We start from the raw sequence: 15,945 nt of genomic DNA on the forward strand, positions 1-15,945 counted from the left end.
TATTTTCATGTGACAACCCTGAAGAAATGACACTTTGCTACAATGTAAAGTAGTGAGTATACAGCTTGTATAACAGTGTAAATTTGCTGTCCCCTCAAAATAACTCAGCACACAGCCATTAATGTCTAAACCGCTGGCAACAAAAGTGAGTACACCCCTAAGTGAAACTGTTCAAATTGGGCCCAAAGTGTCAATATTTTGTGTGGCCACCATTATTTTCCAGCACTGCCTTAACCCTCTTGGGCATGGCATTCACCAGAGCTTCACAGGTTGCCACTGGAGTCCTCTTCCACTCCTCCATGACAACAGCACAGAGCTGGTGGATGTTAGAGACTTTGTGCTCCTCCACCTTCCATTTCAGGATGCCCCACAGATGCTCGATAGGGTTTAGGTCTGGAGACATGCTTGGTCAGTCCATCACCTTTACCCTCAGCTTCTTCAGCAAGGCAGTGGTCGTCTTAGAGGTTTGTTAGGGGTTGTTATCATGTTGAAATACTGCCCTGCGGCCCAGTCTCTGAAGGAGGGGATCATGCTCTGCTTCAGTATGTCACAGTACATGTTGGCATTCATGGTTCCCTCAATGAACTGTAGCTCCCCAGTGCCAGCAGCACTCATGCCGCCCCAGACCTTGACACTCCCATCACCATGCTTGACTGTAGGCAAGACACACTTGTCTTTGTACTCCTCACCTGGTTGTCACCACACATGCTTGACACCATCTGAACCAAATAAGTTTATCTTGGTCTCATCAGACCACAGGACGTGGTTCCACTAATCCATGTCCTTAGTGTGCTTGTCTTCAGCAAACTGTTTGTGGGCTTTCTTGTGCATCATCTTTAGAAGAGGCTTCCTTCTGGGACGACAGCCCTGCAGACCAGTTTGATGCAGTGTGTGGCGTATGGTCTGAGCACTGACAGGCTGACCCAGCACCCCTTCAACCTCTGCAGCAATGATGGCAGCACTCATACGTCTATTTCCCAAAGCCAACCTCTGGATATGACGCTGACCACGTGCACTCAACTTCTTTGGTCGACCATGGTGAGACCTGTTCTGAGTGGAACCTGTCCTGTTAAACCGCTGTATGGTCTTGGCCACCGGGCTGCAGCTCAGTTTCAGGGTCTTGGCAATCTTCTTATAGCCTAGGCTATCTTTATGTAGAGCAACAGTTCTTTTTTTCAGATCCTCAGAGAGTTCTTTGCCATGAGGTGCCATGTTTATTTATTTATTTTATTTTTATTTAAACAACTTATATGCTGCCCCATCGCATGAGCCTCGGGGCGGCTTACAATCATTAAAATCAAAAAAATGATGAAGTTGGCTTCACTCATGACTACTCCGATGGGGCCAAGCAAGAACCAGCAGGACCAGAAAGATGAGGATTCGCTGCAGCAACAAGGGTAGCATAAGAATTTTCAGGGCCAAACACAAGCAAAACTGGGAATGATTAATCCAGCAATGCTTGCGAGCACAGTCAGTACTTAAGAGAAGAGCACACTTCCAGTGACCAGTATGAGAGAGTGTTGAACTTCCAGTGACCAGTATGAGAGAGTGAGAGTGATAACACCAAATTTAACACACCTGCTCCCCATTCACACCTGAGACCTTGTAACATTAACGAGTCACATGAAACCAGGGAGGGAAAATGGCTAATAATGCCCAATTTGGACAGTTTCACTTAGGGGTGTACGCACTTTTGTTGCCAGCAGTTTAGACATTAATGGCTGTGTGTTGAGTTATTTTGAGAGGACAGCAAATTTACACTGTTATACAAGCTGTATACTCACTACTTTACATTGTAGCAAAGTGTCATTTCTTCAGGGTTGTCACATGAAAAGATATAATAAAATATTTACAAAATGTGAGGGGTGTACTCACTTCTGTGATATACTGTACATATGTGTGGGTTTTGCACAAGGTATTGCATATGCTTCTTTTGTTAATAGAAATACATATTGGAAAATGAGGACCTAACATGTAGAAAAAACAGTTCACAGTGCAATGCAATGCATGTTTAGACAGAAATAAGTTTTATGTGGATAGGATTGTACCCGTAATCATTTAATTTGATCTAGAATTCAACTATGTTTTAGAAGCCACGGCGTAACCTTGGATAAGGGTAGTTTCTGTTCTTCACTCTGCACATGCTTGTTGATCAGTTGACAGGTCAGGATAATAGCTGAAGACATGGATAGGTGTATACTGCTGTTATATATTTGTACTGAAGAATAGAATTATGCTAGTGGCAACAATTGAAGTAAAAAGATGTGGGGATGTGTTCCTGTTAATCTCATAAAATGGTACAGTGGGAAACATGTGAAAATTGTAATCATTTATATATTGTCACTAGTTTCCTAACCACATCATAAGGCTTTCAAGTGATGGGAAGTTGCAAAGTAGTCACAAGGATGACACATTAATACCACAAGTATGAACAGAGTGGCCTCGGATGAGTTGAAGTGTCCTGGCTTATTTGTCTATCTGTAAAATAGAGATCTGTTCTGCAGAGTGTGAAAATGAGTAGAGACAAAACATGTATCACTTAAACATTAATACCATTAAAAATAGGTGAAATGGTAACAATTATTAAACTATTTTTAAAAGTTGCTTTCAGATAAAGGTGGTACAGATGGAAGAAGTTAAGCTTTCCAAAAACTGTACTATAGTCACATGCTCTGTTTTAGTTATACACGTGCTCAGCCTTTATGGTTCTCAATTTATTCGCTCATTTCATTGACAGTCACAATCTTTCTGTTGCTTTTGGTTGCATATTCATGCATTGAAGTGGAAAGAAGAAAGGCAGTTTCCCCTTTCAGTTCCATGTCATCTTCCACACTCTCCTGGACAGTCCCCAAACTCTCCAGAGCAGAAGAGGGAGTAATTGTTGAAAATCAACTTTCCTCCACAGCTGCCCATAGGAGTATTCAGTTTGTGGAGTTCTGTCTTGTACAGTTCTACATTTAACACAACATTTGTCTTTCAGTAATTGTAAAACAGTATCTTTCCTGTGTGAAATGTTAAAAATATTTTACCTTTTGCAGGTTTTTTGCCGCCCATAACCCCACCAGAGAGATTCTTTCTTTCCCAGCTCATGTTGGCCCCACCTAGGGAGCTCTTCAAAAAGACACCCCGACAGATTGCATCAATGGATGTAGGAAATATGGGGCAGTCTGTAGATATAAGTGGTCTTCAGTTGGCTTTGGCAGGTAAGAAAAACTATTCTAACTAGGATCTGCCTGCTGGAGAATGAAATGTTTCTAGTGTTCTATGTGTGTCTCTGTGTTGGGGTGGGGGGATAATGTTTCTTTTTGTGCCTCCTAGCTAACTTACATATCACATACATAACTTACAAAAGTTGTCTGAATTTGGACATACTGTTTCCAGGATGTCAGGTGAACCAGACATGGCTCTTGGGAAACAAGTATTGGCCCATTGGAAACTATAACAATAAATCTTTTCATTTAGTAGTTATATTTTTTGCTTATGTCCATCTGAGATGCTGGTAAGAGCCTGCTCATTTGCTAGCTGAACAGGGAAGGAAACATGTGAATTTCCTTCTGCCTTCTAGAAAAGCAATTCAAGGTGGTGTTACCCTTTTCTTTACTAGAATGGATCAAGATAAAGGCTTTTCCATTGTTGGGCACCTGCTTTGGTTGTTACAGAAGTCTGTGTATACATTTGGGGTGGGCAGCCTTTGGCCCTCCAGATGATTTTACCAGGAATTCCTGTCACCCCTTACCATTGTCTCCTCTGCCTATGGCTGATGGGAACTGAAGGTCCAAACATCTGGAGGACATACAGGATCATATAAGAGGCTAGTTTATGGAAGTGGCACACATTGATGAATATCTCTATTATACCCTCTCCTGAAGAAATCTTCTCAGAGTATTTTGACAACCTTAGGCTTATGGCAATTATTCCTGTCCTGGGCAAGCTCTTTGAGCAGGTGATGCCTAACTAGCTCCAGGCACCTTTGCATGAGATTATCTAGATCCAGTTCAGTTGGGGTGCAGGCTTGGTTTTGGTGCAGAAGCAGCTTTGCTTACCCTGTAAGATGACCTGTGCTGCAAGAGAGACAGCAGGAGTGTGACCTACTGTTACTCCTGGATCTTTTTGATGACTTTTGGTACCATTGACTATTGGTTTTCTCTAGGGGAATTTTCTGAGCTGGGAGTGAGGCTGCACTGTAGTGGCTCTGTTTCTACTTGGACTGTCAGCTGCAGAAAGTGGTGCTTTGTGGAGTATCACTCATTCCTCATTCTTTAGCTTGAAGTTCCCAACAGGTCAGTTTTGTCCCTCATGCTGTTCAGTATATAATGAAACCTTTGAGTGCAGTCATCCTGAGTTTTGGAATGCATTGCTCTACTTCTACTCTTCATCTTCATCCGATGAGTCTGGTGGCTATGCTGTGACGATGAACTGGCCCACAAACTGGAGCTCAATGCAGACAAAACTGCAGTGCTGTTAGTGGGTGGATCCCTTTTGGATGTAATCAGTTTTAGATGAAACTGAGCTTCCCTTGAAGGAGCAGGTTTGTAGCTTGGGAGCTACAGTCAGGCTTAGATGATGTCAGTGGCAGCACCTGATGGCCCAGCTCCACTGCTATCCAAACAGGAAGCCTGTCTGGCACCAGCATTGTCAGGTTTTCAGTGCCAGGTCATGATGGTCCTTTATGCCAAGGCATTTAAAAATAGATGGATATTCAAGGGCTTAAAGAAATTACACATCCTGGGAGTTTACAAGTCTGTTCATCCTATGTTGTTGTAGCTGTTTTTAGTTTGTTTTTAAATTTCTTTATTTTGACACATTTTATTTTACTGTTTTTCTGAAGTGTTATAAACTGTCTAGAGTGTTTCAACTATTGGGCATTATAGAAAGGAAATTAACTTTTAGAAATACCATTTTGTGCTTTTGCAGTTCACTCATTTTTTTGTCACTTGCCAATTAAGTATCCTTGCTTATAGAAAAAGGAAACGTGTTCTGGTGAAACCTTAATGCCACATGCAAGTTATTTATTTGAGAGAAGACGTTGTTTAAGGATCAGTGACCTCTAAAGAAATTAGTATATTTTTCCTGAGCCTTCCCTTTTAAATCAAGAGACACTTCCTGGAATTGAAGAACATAGGGAAACTATTGCACTAAAATATTTTTCCAATTGTTTTCTTCGGGAATAGTGTGGAATGTTTTCCTAACTTAAAGATGTCCATATAGTCATGGTTTGCTGTTCCTCGGGATGCTTTTGGGGTTTATTTATTAAAAAGAGAAGAAATGTTAGGTGTGTGTGAGCAGGATCCTGTTAGAGGTTGTAGCAGAACCTCTATGAAAATTACCTTTGGGTGTGTGCATGTGTAACTTTTTAAAATTATAGCCTTTAAGAGTGGATGAGAATTTGGCTCTATTTCAGTGTGAAATGAATCAAATTAATACTGTCTAAACCTAAGCATGAATCATGCTTCAATTTTGTATCAATACTTATACTTATCCTTCTTTTGTTATATAGTTCACTAATAAAAATATGTGCAAAAATGCATGGAGAGAGAAATTGTGCTCCAGAGTGGTAAACATAAGGGGAAATTGTTGGCAGATGTTCATCTTAGATAAAGTGTACTGAATGCCTTTATTTTGAGAAATGCACATGAATATTATGTGAGCATTTTGTGCATTAAAATCAATCTGATATGGAACAGACCTTTTTAAATTGTCCTTTTGAAGTTACAATGAATAATAAAAAAAAGTGTGAGTCAATTTCTTTATGGTTTTTCTGATCATCCAAATTTCTATAAGCAGGGTTCTATGATAACGTTTTTTACTCAGAATTTCAAGAGATCAAGCTTTATCATTTTGTGTGCCTGGAGGTTGTCCTGTAGTAATCTCAGTATTAGGGAATAACATACTCTGGAAAAGTTGTCAATTTCCACTTGGCCTCTTTGTTTCTGAAGATGTTTGAGGAGTTTCTTGTTTAGTGCAAAGTCCAAAATTTCCTGTGTCCATATGATAAGAGGAATTTTATTTCCCTTACAAACAGACCCATTCTTCCTCATTGCCAATTTTGCCCTCACCCAATATGATATGTGGCAGGGGGAGACATGCATTGATAGGTGCTCCAATGGTGGGCTGATTTTCCTATCATGCTGATTCCATCAAGCCCAGAATTGTGAGATGTTAAACAGCCAACAGTGTATTTATTTATTTATTTAAAACATTTTTATGCCGCTCCCATCACAACAAAGCCTCGGAGCGGCTCAGAACCGAAACAAAAACATAAATACACAAATAATAACAATACAACAATAACATATATATATTTAAAAAAAACCTGGTGCATCTCGGCTAAAAATTTAAAATCCTATAAATACAAATAATTTAACAATTAAAATAAGTTTTAAATAAAAAGGTCTTAGCCTGGCACCAAAAAACAAATGACGGCGCCAGGCGGACCTTTTTGGGGAGCGCATTCCATAGATGTGGCGCCACCACAGAGAAAGACCTCCTCCGGGTACTCACCCTCCTAATATCATTCACAGAGGGTTCCCGGAGAAGGGCATCTGTTGCTGATCTCAAGGGGCGGGAGGGCATGTATGGATGCAAGCGTTCCTTTTGATGTCCAGGTCCCATGCCTTTTAGGGCTTTATAGGTCATAACCAACACTTTGAATTGGGCCCGGACTTCAATCAGGAGCCAGTGGAGCTGACGGAGAACTGGGGTTATATGAGAACAACGCCCAGTATCCGCCAGCAACCTGGCAGCTCTATTCTGCACCAACTGAAGTATCCAGACCGTCTTCAAGGGTAGCCCCACATAGAGCGCGTTACAGAAATCTAATTGGGAAGTCACCAATGCGTGTGTCACTGTTGCCAGGCAATCGTTCTCCAGGAAGGGACGCAGCTGCTGTATCAGCCGAAGCTGACGGAAGGCGCTCCTTGCCACTGCCGTCACCTGAGCTTCTAGAGACAGCTCAGGGTTGAGGAGCACTCCCAAGCTGCGAATCCTGTCCCTCAGAGGGAGTGCAACTCCATTTAGGACAAGGCCAAGTCCCCCATCCCGAGGCCTGAGCCACCCACCAACAGACCTCCGTCTTGTCTGGATTGAGCTTCAGTTTATCGGCCCTCATCCAGCCCATTACCTCGGCCAGGCACCAGTTTGGCACAGCCACTGCCTCACCTGGATTGGTGGAAAACGAGAGGTAGAGCTGGGTATCATCAGTGTACTGATGATTCCGCAGCTCATACCTCCTGATGACTTCTCTCAGCAGTTTCATGTAGATGTTAAATAGCAAAGGGGACAAAATGGACCCCTGCGAAACTCCATGGCATCACTGCCATGGCGCAGAGCCATAGTCCCCCAGCACCACCTTCTGAAATCGGCTGTTGCGATAGGAGCGGAACCACCGCCATGCGGTACCTCCAACTCCCAATCCTGCTAGCCTATTCAGAAGGATACCATGGTCGATGGTATCGAAAGCTGCTGAGAGGTCCAGGAGAACTAACAGGGACACACTCCCCCTTCTCTCTCCCTGCACAGGTCATCGTACAGGGCGACCAAGGCAGATTCAGTGCCATACCCGGGTCTGAAGCCAGACTGAAATGGGTCCAGATAATCAGTTTCATCCAAGAGTGCTTGGAGTTGTCCCGCCACCACCTGCTCTAGCACCTTGCCCAGGAACGGGATGTTGGCCACCAGTCTATAATTGGCGACCACCTCTGGATCCAGGGATGCCTCCTTAGGACTGGCCGGACTACCGCCTCCTTTAAAGGGGCAGGTATCCGGCCCTCTCTTAAAGAGGCGTTGACCACCTCCAGGATCCAGCTCCCAGTCCCCTCCTTGGCTTTCTTAAGCAGCCAAGATGGGCATGGGTCTAGTAAGCAAGTGGTAGGTCGTACTTGTCCAAGCACCCTGTCCACATCATTAGGCCGCAACAACTGAAATTCATCCATTAATTGTGGACTCGACGGTGTCGATGGTATCTCCCCAGTAGAATCTGATTCAATAGTAGAGTCAAGCTCGTGGCGAATCTGAGCGATTTCCTCCCTGAAATGCTTGGCAAAGTCGTCACAGCGGGCCTTCGAGGGTGGCACAAGATCTTTCTTTGTGCCCGGATGTACCAGTCCCTGCACCACCCGAAAGAGCTCCGCCAGATGGCATTGTGAGGAGGCAGTGGAAATGGAGAAGAATTTCTTCTTCGCTATCCTCACTGCCACAGCATAGGCCCAATAGTGGGCTCTTAAGTGTGTTCGGTCAGAATCACCCCGTGATCTCCTACACCTACGCTGTAGATGTCTCCCAACCTGCTTCATCGCCTGTAATTCAGGTATATACCAAAGAGATGAATGGGCTCTGCCAGGTGGGAGAGGACACTTGGGAGCGATCGTGTCAATAGTCCTGGTCATCTTCTCATTCCACAGTTCAACCAAGGCATCAACAGGATCACCAGCCTTGTCAACTGGAAAATCCCCCATAGCTTCCAGGAATCGATCAGGATCCACCTGGCTCCGGGGGCGGACCAATACAATCGGGTCCACACCCTTACAGAGGGAAAGGCCGCTCTTGAGCTCAAACCTTATGAGGAAGCGATCTGACCATGACAAGGGCGTCAAGCTTAAATTCCTCACCCTCAGATTACCCTCTTCCTGCCCTGTCGAGAAAACCAGGTCCAGAGTGTGTCCACATTCATGGGTCGGGCCAATGACGTGTTGAGACAGCCCCACGGCCGCCATGGAGGCCATGAAGTCCTGAGCCGCCCCGGTTAGAACCGTCTTGGCATGGAGATTGAAGTCCCCCAGGACCAACATCCTGGGAGTCAACACCAGGTCCAAGACGATCTCCGTCAGCTCAGGCAGGGAGTCTGTTGGGCAGAAGGGTGCACGGTACACCAACAGAATCCCCAATCTGTCTAGGTCGCCCAACACCAAGTGGAGGCAGTCCAGCCCCAGTCTCGAGAGGACAGGAAACCCCATAAGAGAAATAGAAGCTCGATAAACAAGAGCGACCCCCCGCCCCTCCCCTCCAGGCGTGGTCGGTGCTGGACCAGGTACCCGGGCGGGCACAATTGTGAGAGGGAAACATCCCCCCCCCACCCGCCCAGGTCTCTGTGATGCAAGCCAGGTCGGCCCTCTCATCCATGATCAACTCATGGATGAGTGTTGCCTTATTATGGACCAACCTGGCATTAAGCAACAGCACCGACAGGCCTGGGGGGCAGTTGACATGTCTACCTGGAACCTGCCGGCTGGGGGGATAACCAGAAAGAGGGACAGGTCCCTCTTCTTCTATGCTGACCCATTAGACCCCCCAACGCCATAACGTCCATTTCCCATCACCACCCTGATGGCAGCGCCCATGCGCTTCCCAGGCAACATCATAGTAAAGAACGAGATGCACCAAGTAAAAGCAATCTAAACCCAACAATTAAAACCATTAAAAGCATCCTACTGTAACACACCGTATACAATTGTTTGTTTCCTTGTGGCCCATATATAGAGTCTTCCTAAATAGAATGTATAGAATGTTTTCTTTCCCTAGAATTAGAGAGTGAACAATGTTACCTGATGCTTGTATCTTAATTTTGTGGCAGTCTAAGCATGCTACCTAAAAGCAAGTCCCATTGAAATCAGTGGAAAATATTTCTAAATAGTAGTCATCTCAATACAATCAAAAGTCCTTATTATTAATCATAATAAAGCCCTGATGTATAATTGGACTACACATGAACTGTTTAGGATATTTTTTCCTACCAATAACTAACTTGTTAATCCATCAATATAACTGAAATCAGTGTGTCCTTACTGAGGCTTATTGGTCAGGCCCAGAATTTTGAAGGTTTAGAGAGACAGAATTCTGTAGTTGATGTAATGATCTTGACCTTTGTAGACAGTTCATCCTATTAGTTACATGAAAAGCCAGAATTCTTCCTGTTTGGCTATTTGATTACCATATGACAAGTATCAGGGTGGCTTAGTGGAAACTCCTGAAATTTCAGTTCCTTATCACAATCCAAGATTGTGGACGTGATTAGAATGGAGAGAGCAACAAAACGCCAAACTCTCCAAAGCTGCTGCTGGTGCTTTGGGTCTCAGATTTATAGTTCATTATTTGTAGCCTCTGGTCAGGGATAGGGTTAGGGCTCATCATGTCTCTTCCAACATTCAAATATTGGTCCATGTAATTAACCGTGGTAATTATTACTTTGTAATGGTATTATGTTGTTAGAATCTCTGTTTTATTTAAAAATAACAGAATGCCATAATAAATGTATCTTTGGACAGAAGTTAGAGAATGACGGTTCAGTCTTCTCAGACTTAAGAGAAAAAGTTTATTCCATTTTCAGAAAATATCTCAATTTCTTCCTGTCATGTTCTGCCCTGTAGGCAGTGGTGTAGATGGGTAGGTAAGTTTAAACCCATTTGAATGATTCAGTGTTTTCTCAAGATTGTGTGACCTGGAATTCATTTTTTCTTACAGAACGTCAGTCTGAACTGCCTACACAGAGTAAAGCTAGTTTTCCCAGCATTCTCAGTGACCCTGACCCAGATTCTTCAAATTCTGGATTTGACAGCTCTGTTGCCTCCCAGATCACTGAAGCTCTAGTGAGTGGACCAAAACCACCTATTGAAAGTATGCATTACTTCTTGTAAACTTTCACCAACTTATAACATAGTAGTCCTGTGATCAGTTACATTTCTCCACCCTCCATTATTTGTGGTTATCTTACTTATAGCTAGTTTTAAAACAAGTCAATAAAAAAAACAAGAGTTAGTTTCCTCCAGAACACTGACTTGAACTAAGTTTTGCCAAGAAAGTTTTTACTGATTTCTTTTGTATAGAAGCCAGTGTGGCTGCAAAATAATGTAAATTATAAAATAGCTGAATTAATAGAACATTATTTCTGGTAAGAGTGTCAAATATATAGTGAACACAACTGAAATGCAAAGAAGACCTCAGTCTAAATCTAGCATAGTGGAAGAAACTGCCATACTACTGGGATTTCATGGCTGGTATTTTTGGTGTTTTTGCCTCATCCCTTTTTGCCTTTGACCCCATCCAGCACTGAAATGTAGCAGCTGGGCTCTCCCAAGTGGATATTGGTCCTTGGGGTGAAAGAGCCTCAACACCTGTGTCAGCATATTATACCAAGAGGGTATGAATAGGGAGAAATGTCAAGAAGTTGCTGCTGCTACGACTACATTGCATTCATATTTCACTTTTTTCCTCTTTCGAGGAACCTTTGGTTGCATATATAACTACATTTCATCCTCACAACAAGCCTATGAGGAAGATTGGGCTAAGAGTCTGTGACTGGCCCAGAGTCACCCAGTGATCTTCATGACCAAGTGGGGACTGGAACCTGGATCTCTCAGGTCCTTAGACCAACATTCAACTACCATGAATTCATGGTATATAATATTTGCACTAAGCTTTGTAATAAGAAAAGAACTGGCATTTTTTTCCATTTAGATTGGTGTACTGTATTAGATTTCTGGATGGGTATTTTCCTTCCCTATAGTCTTTGTATTTTTCCAGAATTTCACTGTTATCTGGATAGCTGTTCTCATCATTTGAAAGACTGCACACTGATTTTCATGGTCACTGTTAATTTGCTGTCCTGGGTTGGCATTGGAGATTTTAAAGAAGTATGTCTTGGCCGATAAAACACTGGGCTTAGCAGTAGACCTGGGACTCCATTGTGAATTCTGAATGTACTGGGTATAGAGGTGACATTAGTGGTCTGTAGGCATCCTGTACTAGGTGCTTTCCTGCTGTATAGAAAACATGATGCAGTTTTGAGGCATTGGTAAAGCTTAGGTTGATGGTATAATGGGTATAGATGATATTTTTTAAAAAAAAAAAGCTTCCTTTTTATAGAATTGGTTTGAATGTCAATAATTTTCCAGGTCATTTTCGGCCAGAATTTATCCGACCACCACCTCCACTCCATATCTGTGAGGATGAGCTAGCCTGGTTAAACCCCATAGAGCCAGATCATGCCATTCAGTGGGACAAGTCAATGTGCGTGAAAAACAGTGCTGGAGTGGAAATCAAACGAATCATGGCCAAGGCGTTCAAAAGTCCTTTGTCATCACAGCAGCAAACACAGGTATGTATAGTGGTCAGCTGCTATTTTGTCTAATTCTATTATGGTGTGCATTTTCTCATGTTAAAATAAGTTCTGAACTTCAGATTTGTGTAGTATTCCATGTTTTATTGTGCTTAAGGTGCTGTGTATTTTCCCTTTGTTTAAATGTAGCTCCTTGGAGAATTGGAGAAAGACCCCAAACTTGTTTACCATATTGGCCTCACTCCTGCAAAATTACCTGACTTGGTGGAGAATAATCCTTTAGTTGCTATAGAAATGCTGCTTAAACTAATGCAATCAAGTCAGATAACTGAGTATTTTTCAGTCTTGGTCAACATGGACATGTCCCTGCATTCAATGGAAGTTGTAAATCGGTATGTATTTTAGAATGCTTAGTTTTTTAACATGAATGAAATGTTTGCTAGATTCCACCATATTCTTGCCTCATCAAAGAAAACGCTTAGTTCTGTGGAATAAAGGGCTAAAACCTGTTAGGAGGGTGGAAAAAACCGTAATCCTGAGATAGAGGTTACTGGTAGCAGATTTAGTTTTCAAGCCAGTGAGACTTTTCTTTACTTGACAGAAGTGAATGACTGCAGTTGAGCCCCCCCCCCCCCCCCGCACCCCATTTCTAGTTAGGTGTTCTTGCCTTGAGCTTCAGAGACCACATAGCAATAGGAAAGTGAAACATTTCTGTATGCAGAACACACAAAATTGGGCCTGTAAGAAAAAGCAGTGATTATATTTCTGATGATTTTTTCTACCAAACGTGTAGCTATTAATAGGGTATTTGGGAAATGTTTAGCTCTTCCCCAGATTGAACTTGATATGTAAGGATGATCTGTTTCAATTAGGGTAATTGCCTAGTAGTTGAGTGACTTAAATATTTTCAACAGGCTTACTACAGCAGTTGATCTTCCTCCAGAATTTATTCATCTTTATATCTCCAATTGTATTTCTACTTGTGAACAAATCAAGGACAAGTATATGCAGGTAGGTATTTGGTAGTATATAAAAGCAGAAAACAGTGCAAGATTTGTCCACTTCCTCTTCCTACATGTTTTAAAAGTGCTCTTTAAGTTTATGGGATTCAGAGAGGAAGTAAAGATTTAGAAAGAAAGTAATTTTGCCTTATGTTCATCTATACATCCATAGAGGCAGATGGTTATTTAGAACTATTCACACAGTTCTATGTATTTAAGCTTCAAAAATGTTATCTTGTGTGGCTAAGTGATTGCATGTATAAAGCTCTGGAAAAGAAATCTAAATATGGAAACTGCCTTTATTTTCAAACTTTTAGAACAAAAGACACTACGTCAGCATGCTTTTGGGATTGGGCTTTTAAATGACAGGAAATCCTTTAGATAGGACACTGTCACTTGGAAGAGGGAAGTTGCTATTCACCATCTCAAGTTATTGCAGAATTCAAAAGTGACCTGCAAGCTTTGTTATATTGGGTTGTGAAGGAAACATCTTTGCTGTCATGGCGAGTCTTCCCCCCTCCCACTTAGTTATTGAGAATATGTTAATTCTTGACTTGGTCCTTTTAGGAAAGAAGTCAAATGGTGTGTTTTTTCTTTCAGAACCGGCTGGTACGTCTTGTTTGTGTCTTTCTACAGTCCTTGATTCGGAACAAAATAATAAATGTACAGGACTTGTTTATAGAAGTACAAGCATTTTGTATTGAGTTCAGTCGGATAAGAGAAGCAGCTGGCCTTTTTCGATTGCTGAAGACACTTGATACTGGTGAAAATCCTTCAGAGACAAAAACCTCAAAATAAGACTTAGTTTAGAAGAATGCTTTTTACTGGATTAGGATGCTGTAAGATTTCTGTATAGTTGATTATACTGCTTGCAATTAATTTGCTACTTGTGCTGTATTAAATATTGCCTTTTCTGTTGAAGTTTGAATCCATGCACATACTGTCTTTGTTTGTGAGTCTGAGCAGCTTGAGGATCTAGCCTAACTTTTAACTATATCAGTATTAGAACTGTGTTAACTACAAAAATGGGTAGCCAGATTGATTACACAATTTGACCATTACAGTGCTTGCATCCAAGAGTTAATGTATGGTAGGATTTTTCCTTAGTTGCATGTAGGAGATAGGTTGTATGATTATGACTCTCTCTCATAAGAAGTAAAATATGCGAGCCTGGTACTATAATTGTCTTACATATCTAAGCTGTTAAAAACAGGTATAATTGCTTTTTTTTGGCCTGTGACTCTGAAATAAGCATTGTTCCTAGTGACCGAATTTGTCTAGCTTTTTGAACAGGCTTCTTTATTCTAGAATGTTAACAGGAGTTTAACTTTCCTCCACCTTCTCATTTTGTCCAGCTCCTTTTTACATTCACCCACTTAACAAGCTTACATCTCAGTAAGTAGAAGAGGAGCAATAGTTTAGCAAGGAAGCATTTGCTTGCCATTTAAAGGGCATACACTCAATCTGACATAAAAGGAAAGATTCACACCTGGAGAGCCAGTGGTAGGCAGTAGGCAAGGGGGTAGGAGACCCATAATGCTACAGACACCTGCCCCCACCTCCCAAAAGGTATATTTTATTGTAAAGCTAAATTACCCCTTTGTGGTTGCCATTTTATTACTAAATCTTGGCTGGGACAGGATTGTAGCGCCAGGAAATTATATGCCCCTGCAACAGACAATGGCAGGCTGGATGAATTGAGTCGGTTTCAGAATATTGCATATTCAAGGTTGTCCAGCTCTTGTTTTGTCATATTTTGAGTAATGGTCACCCAGCTGCAAATAGGACCTCAGCTTTGTAAGGTTTTTTTGTTTTGGTATAGCCTAAACACTTTTTATGGGAGCAGGTAAGCTTTGAAATGCAATCTTTCTTACTAAAGAAACATAGTACTGTAGCTTGTCAGAGGCATGCTCAACAAAATTCAAATTATATAGGTATGTGCTTTGCCTTAAAAACTTACCTCATATTCCCTTTATACTGCATCACTAAACTCTGGAAGTAGTTACGCTAGATTTAGTTATTGCTATCCACTTTGGTGCTTTCAAAAGTTTAGTTATTGATGATGTCACAATGGCTATAAATTGCTACTCCTATTGTAGGCAGTATGCTTTTTGCAACCTGTTGCAGAGGACTACATCTACAAAGGAGCATAACTGGCCTTCCCAGTGGTACCAGACTGCCCACTATGTGTATACTGGACTAAATAGGCCTTTGTTCTGAGGCAGTATAGTTTTGATGTTGGGCTGGAATTGTGTAAAAAAGAATTAGTTCAGAAACACCTTACGGAAAGAAAAGAGTTCCATTTATTTCTTACACCATAGAAACATAAGGTAGTTGATCATACTGTAAAAATAATTTAGCAGAGTTGGCCGGTGATGTGTGATTTCCTGAAAGTGCAACTAGCACATTTGCCAATGTTTTGAATAATGAGTTCCGCCATTTCAGTGTATAAGCTTTTCCTGTGTCTTGTACTGTTTAGGACCACTTCTACGTTTTTACTGGTTGTTCTAGTTAACATACATCTGCCCTCACTATTTACATTTACCAACTGTCTTTCTTCCTTATTTTCACTGAACTGATGCCATACAAGTCTTTTTTTTTCCTCTTTTTTTGGCATTGTGGCATAACTCAAAGTAACCACAGGTACCAAATGACTAACAAGGCTTCTGTGAACACTTCTAACTACCTGAGCTCAAGAGAAGAAATAAGGCACTTCTATGAGGAACATGAAACAAACCGTGATCAGTCTTTCAGTTTTCCTTCAGCTTCTTATTGAAAACTATTAGCAATATAAGGCAAATAAAACATGCATAGGTCTGGTCTGGACCAGTCAAGAGCCAGATGCATTTTGCACAGGAAGGGGTAGCTACGAACACTAGGGTTTGTCCATGCTTA

General features: G+C 41.9%; 1 protein-coding gene across 1 annotated transcript in view; it reads left to right on the top strand.

Moving 5' to 3' along the window:
* Positions 1-13,986, top strand: part of CNOT11 (CCR4-NOT transcription complex subunit 11) — a 15,805-nt gene extending 1,819 nt beyond the window's left edge. Inside the window, exons 2-7 of the mRNA XM_044433904.1 lie at positions 3,039-3,203; positions 10,456-10,608; positions 11,886-12,088; positions 12,239-12,441; positions 12,964-13,060; positions 13,651-13,986. Of these exons, the coding sequence (XP_044289839.1) occupies positions 3,039-3,203; positions 10,456-10,608; positions 11,886-12,088; positions 12,239-12,441; positions 12,964-13,060; positions 13,651-13,848 (1,019 nt within the window). The 3' untranslated portion in view covers positions 13,849-13,986. The remainder of the gene's footprint in view (positions 1-3,038; positions 3,204-10,455; positions 10,609-11,885; positions 12,089-12,238; positions 12,442-12,963; positions 13,061-13,650) is intronic.
* Positions 13,987-15,945: the final 1,959 nt, after the last annotated feature.

This window comes from Varanus komodoensis, unplaced genomic scaffold, assembly GCF_004798865.1.
Source record: "Varanus komodoensis strain SLA01 unplaced genomic scaffold, ASM479886v1 scaffold1, whole genome shotgun sequence".
NCBI classification, from domain to species: Eukaryota; Metazoa; Chordata; class Lepidosauria; order Squamata; family Varanidae; genus Varanus; species Varanus komodoensis.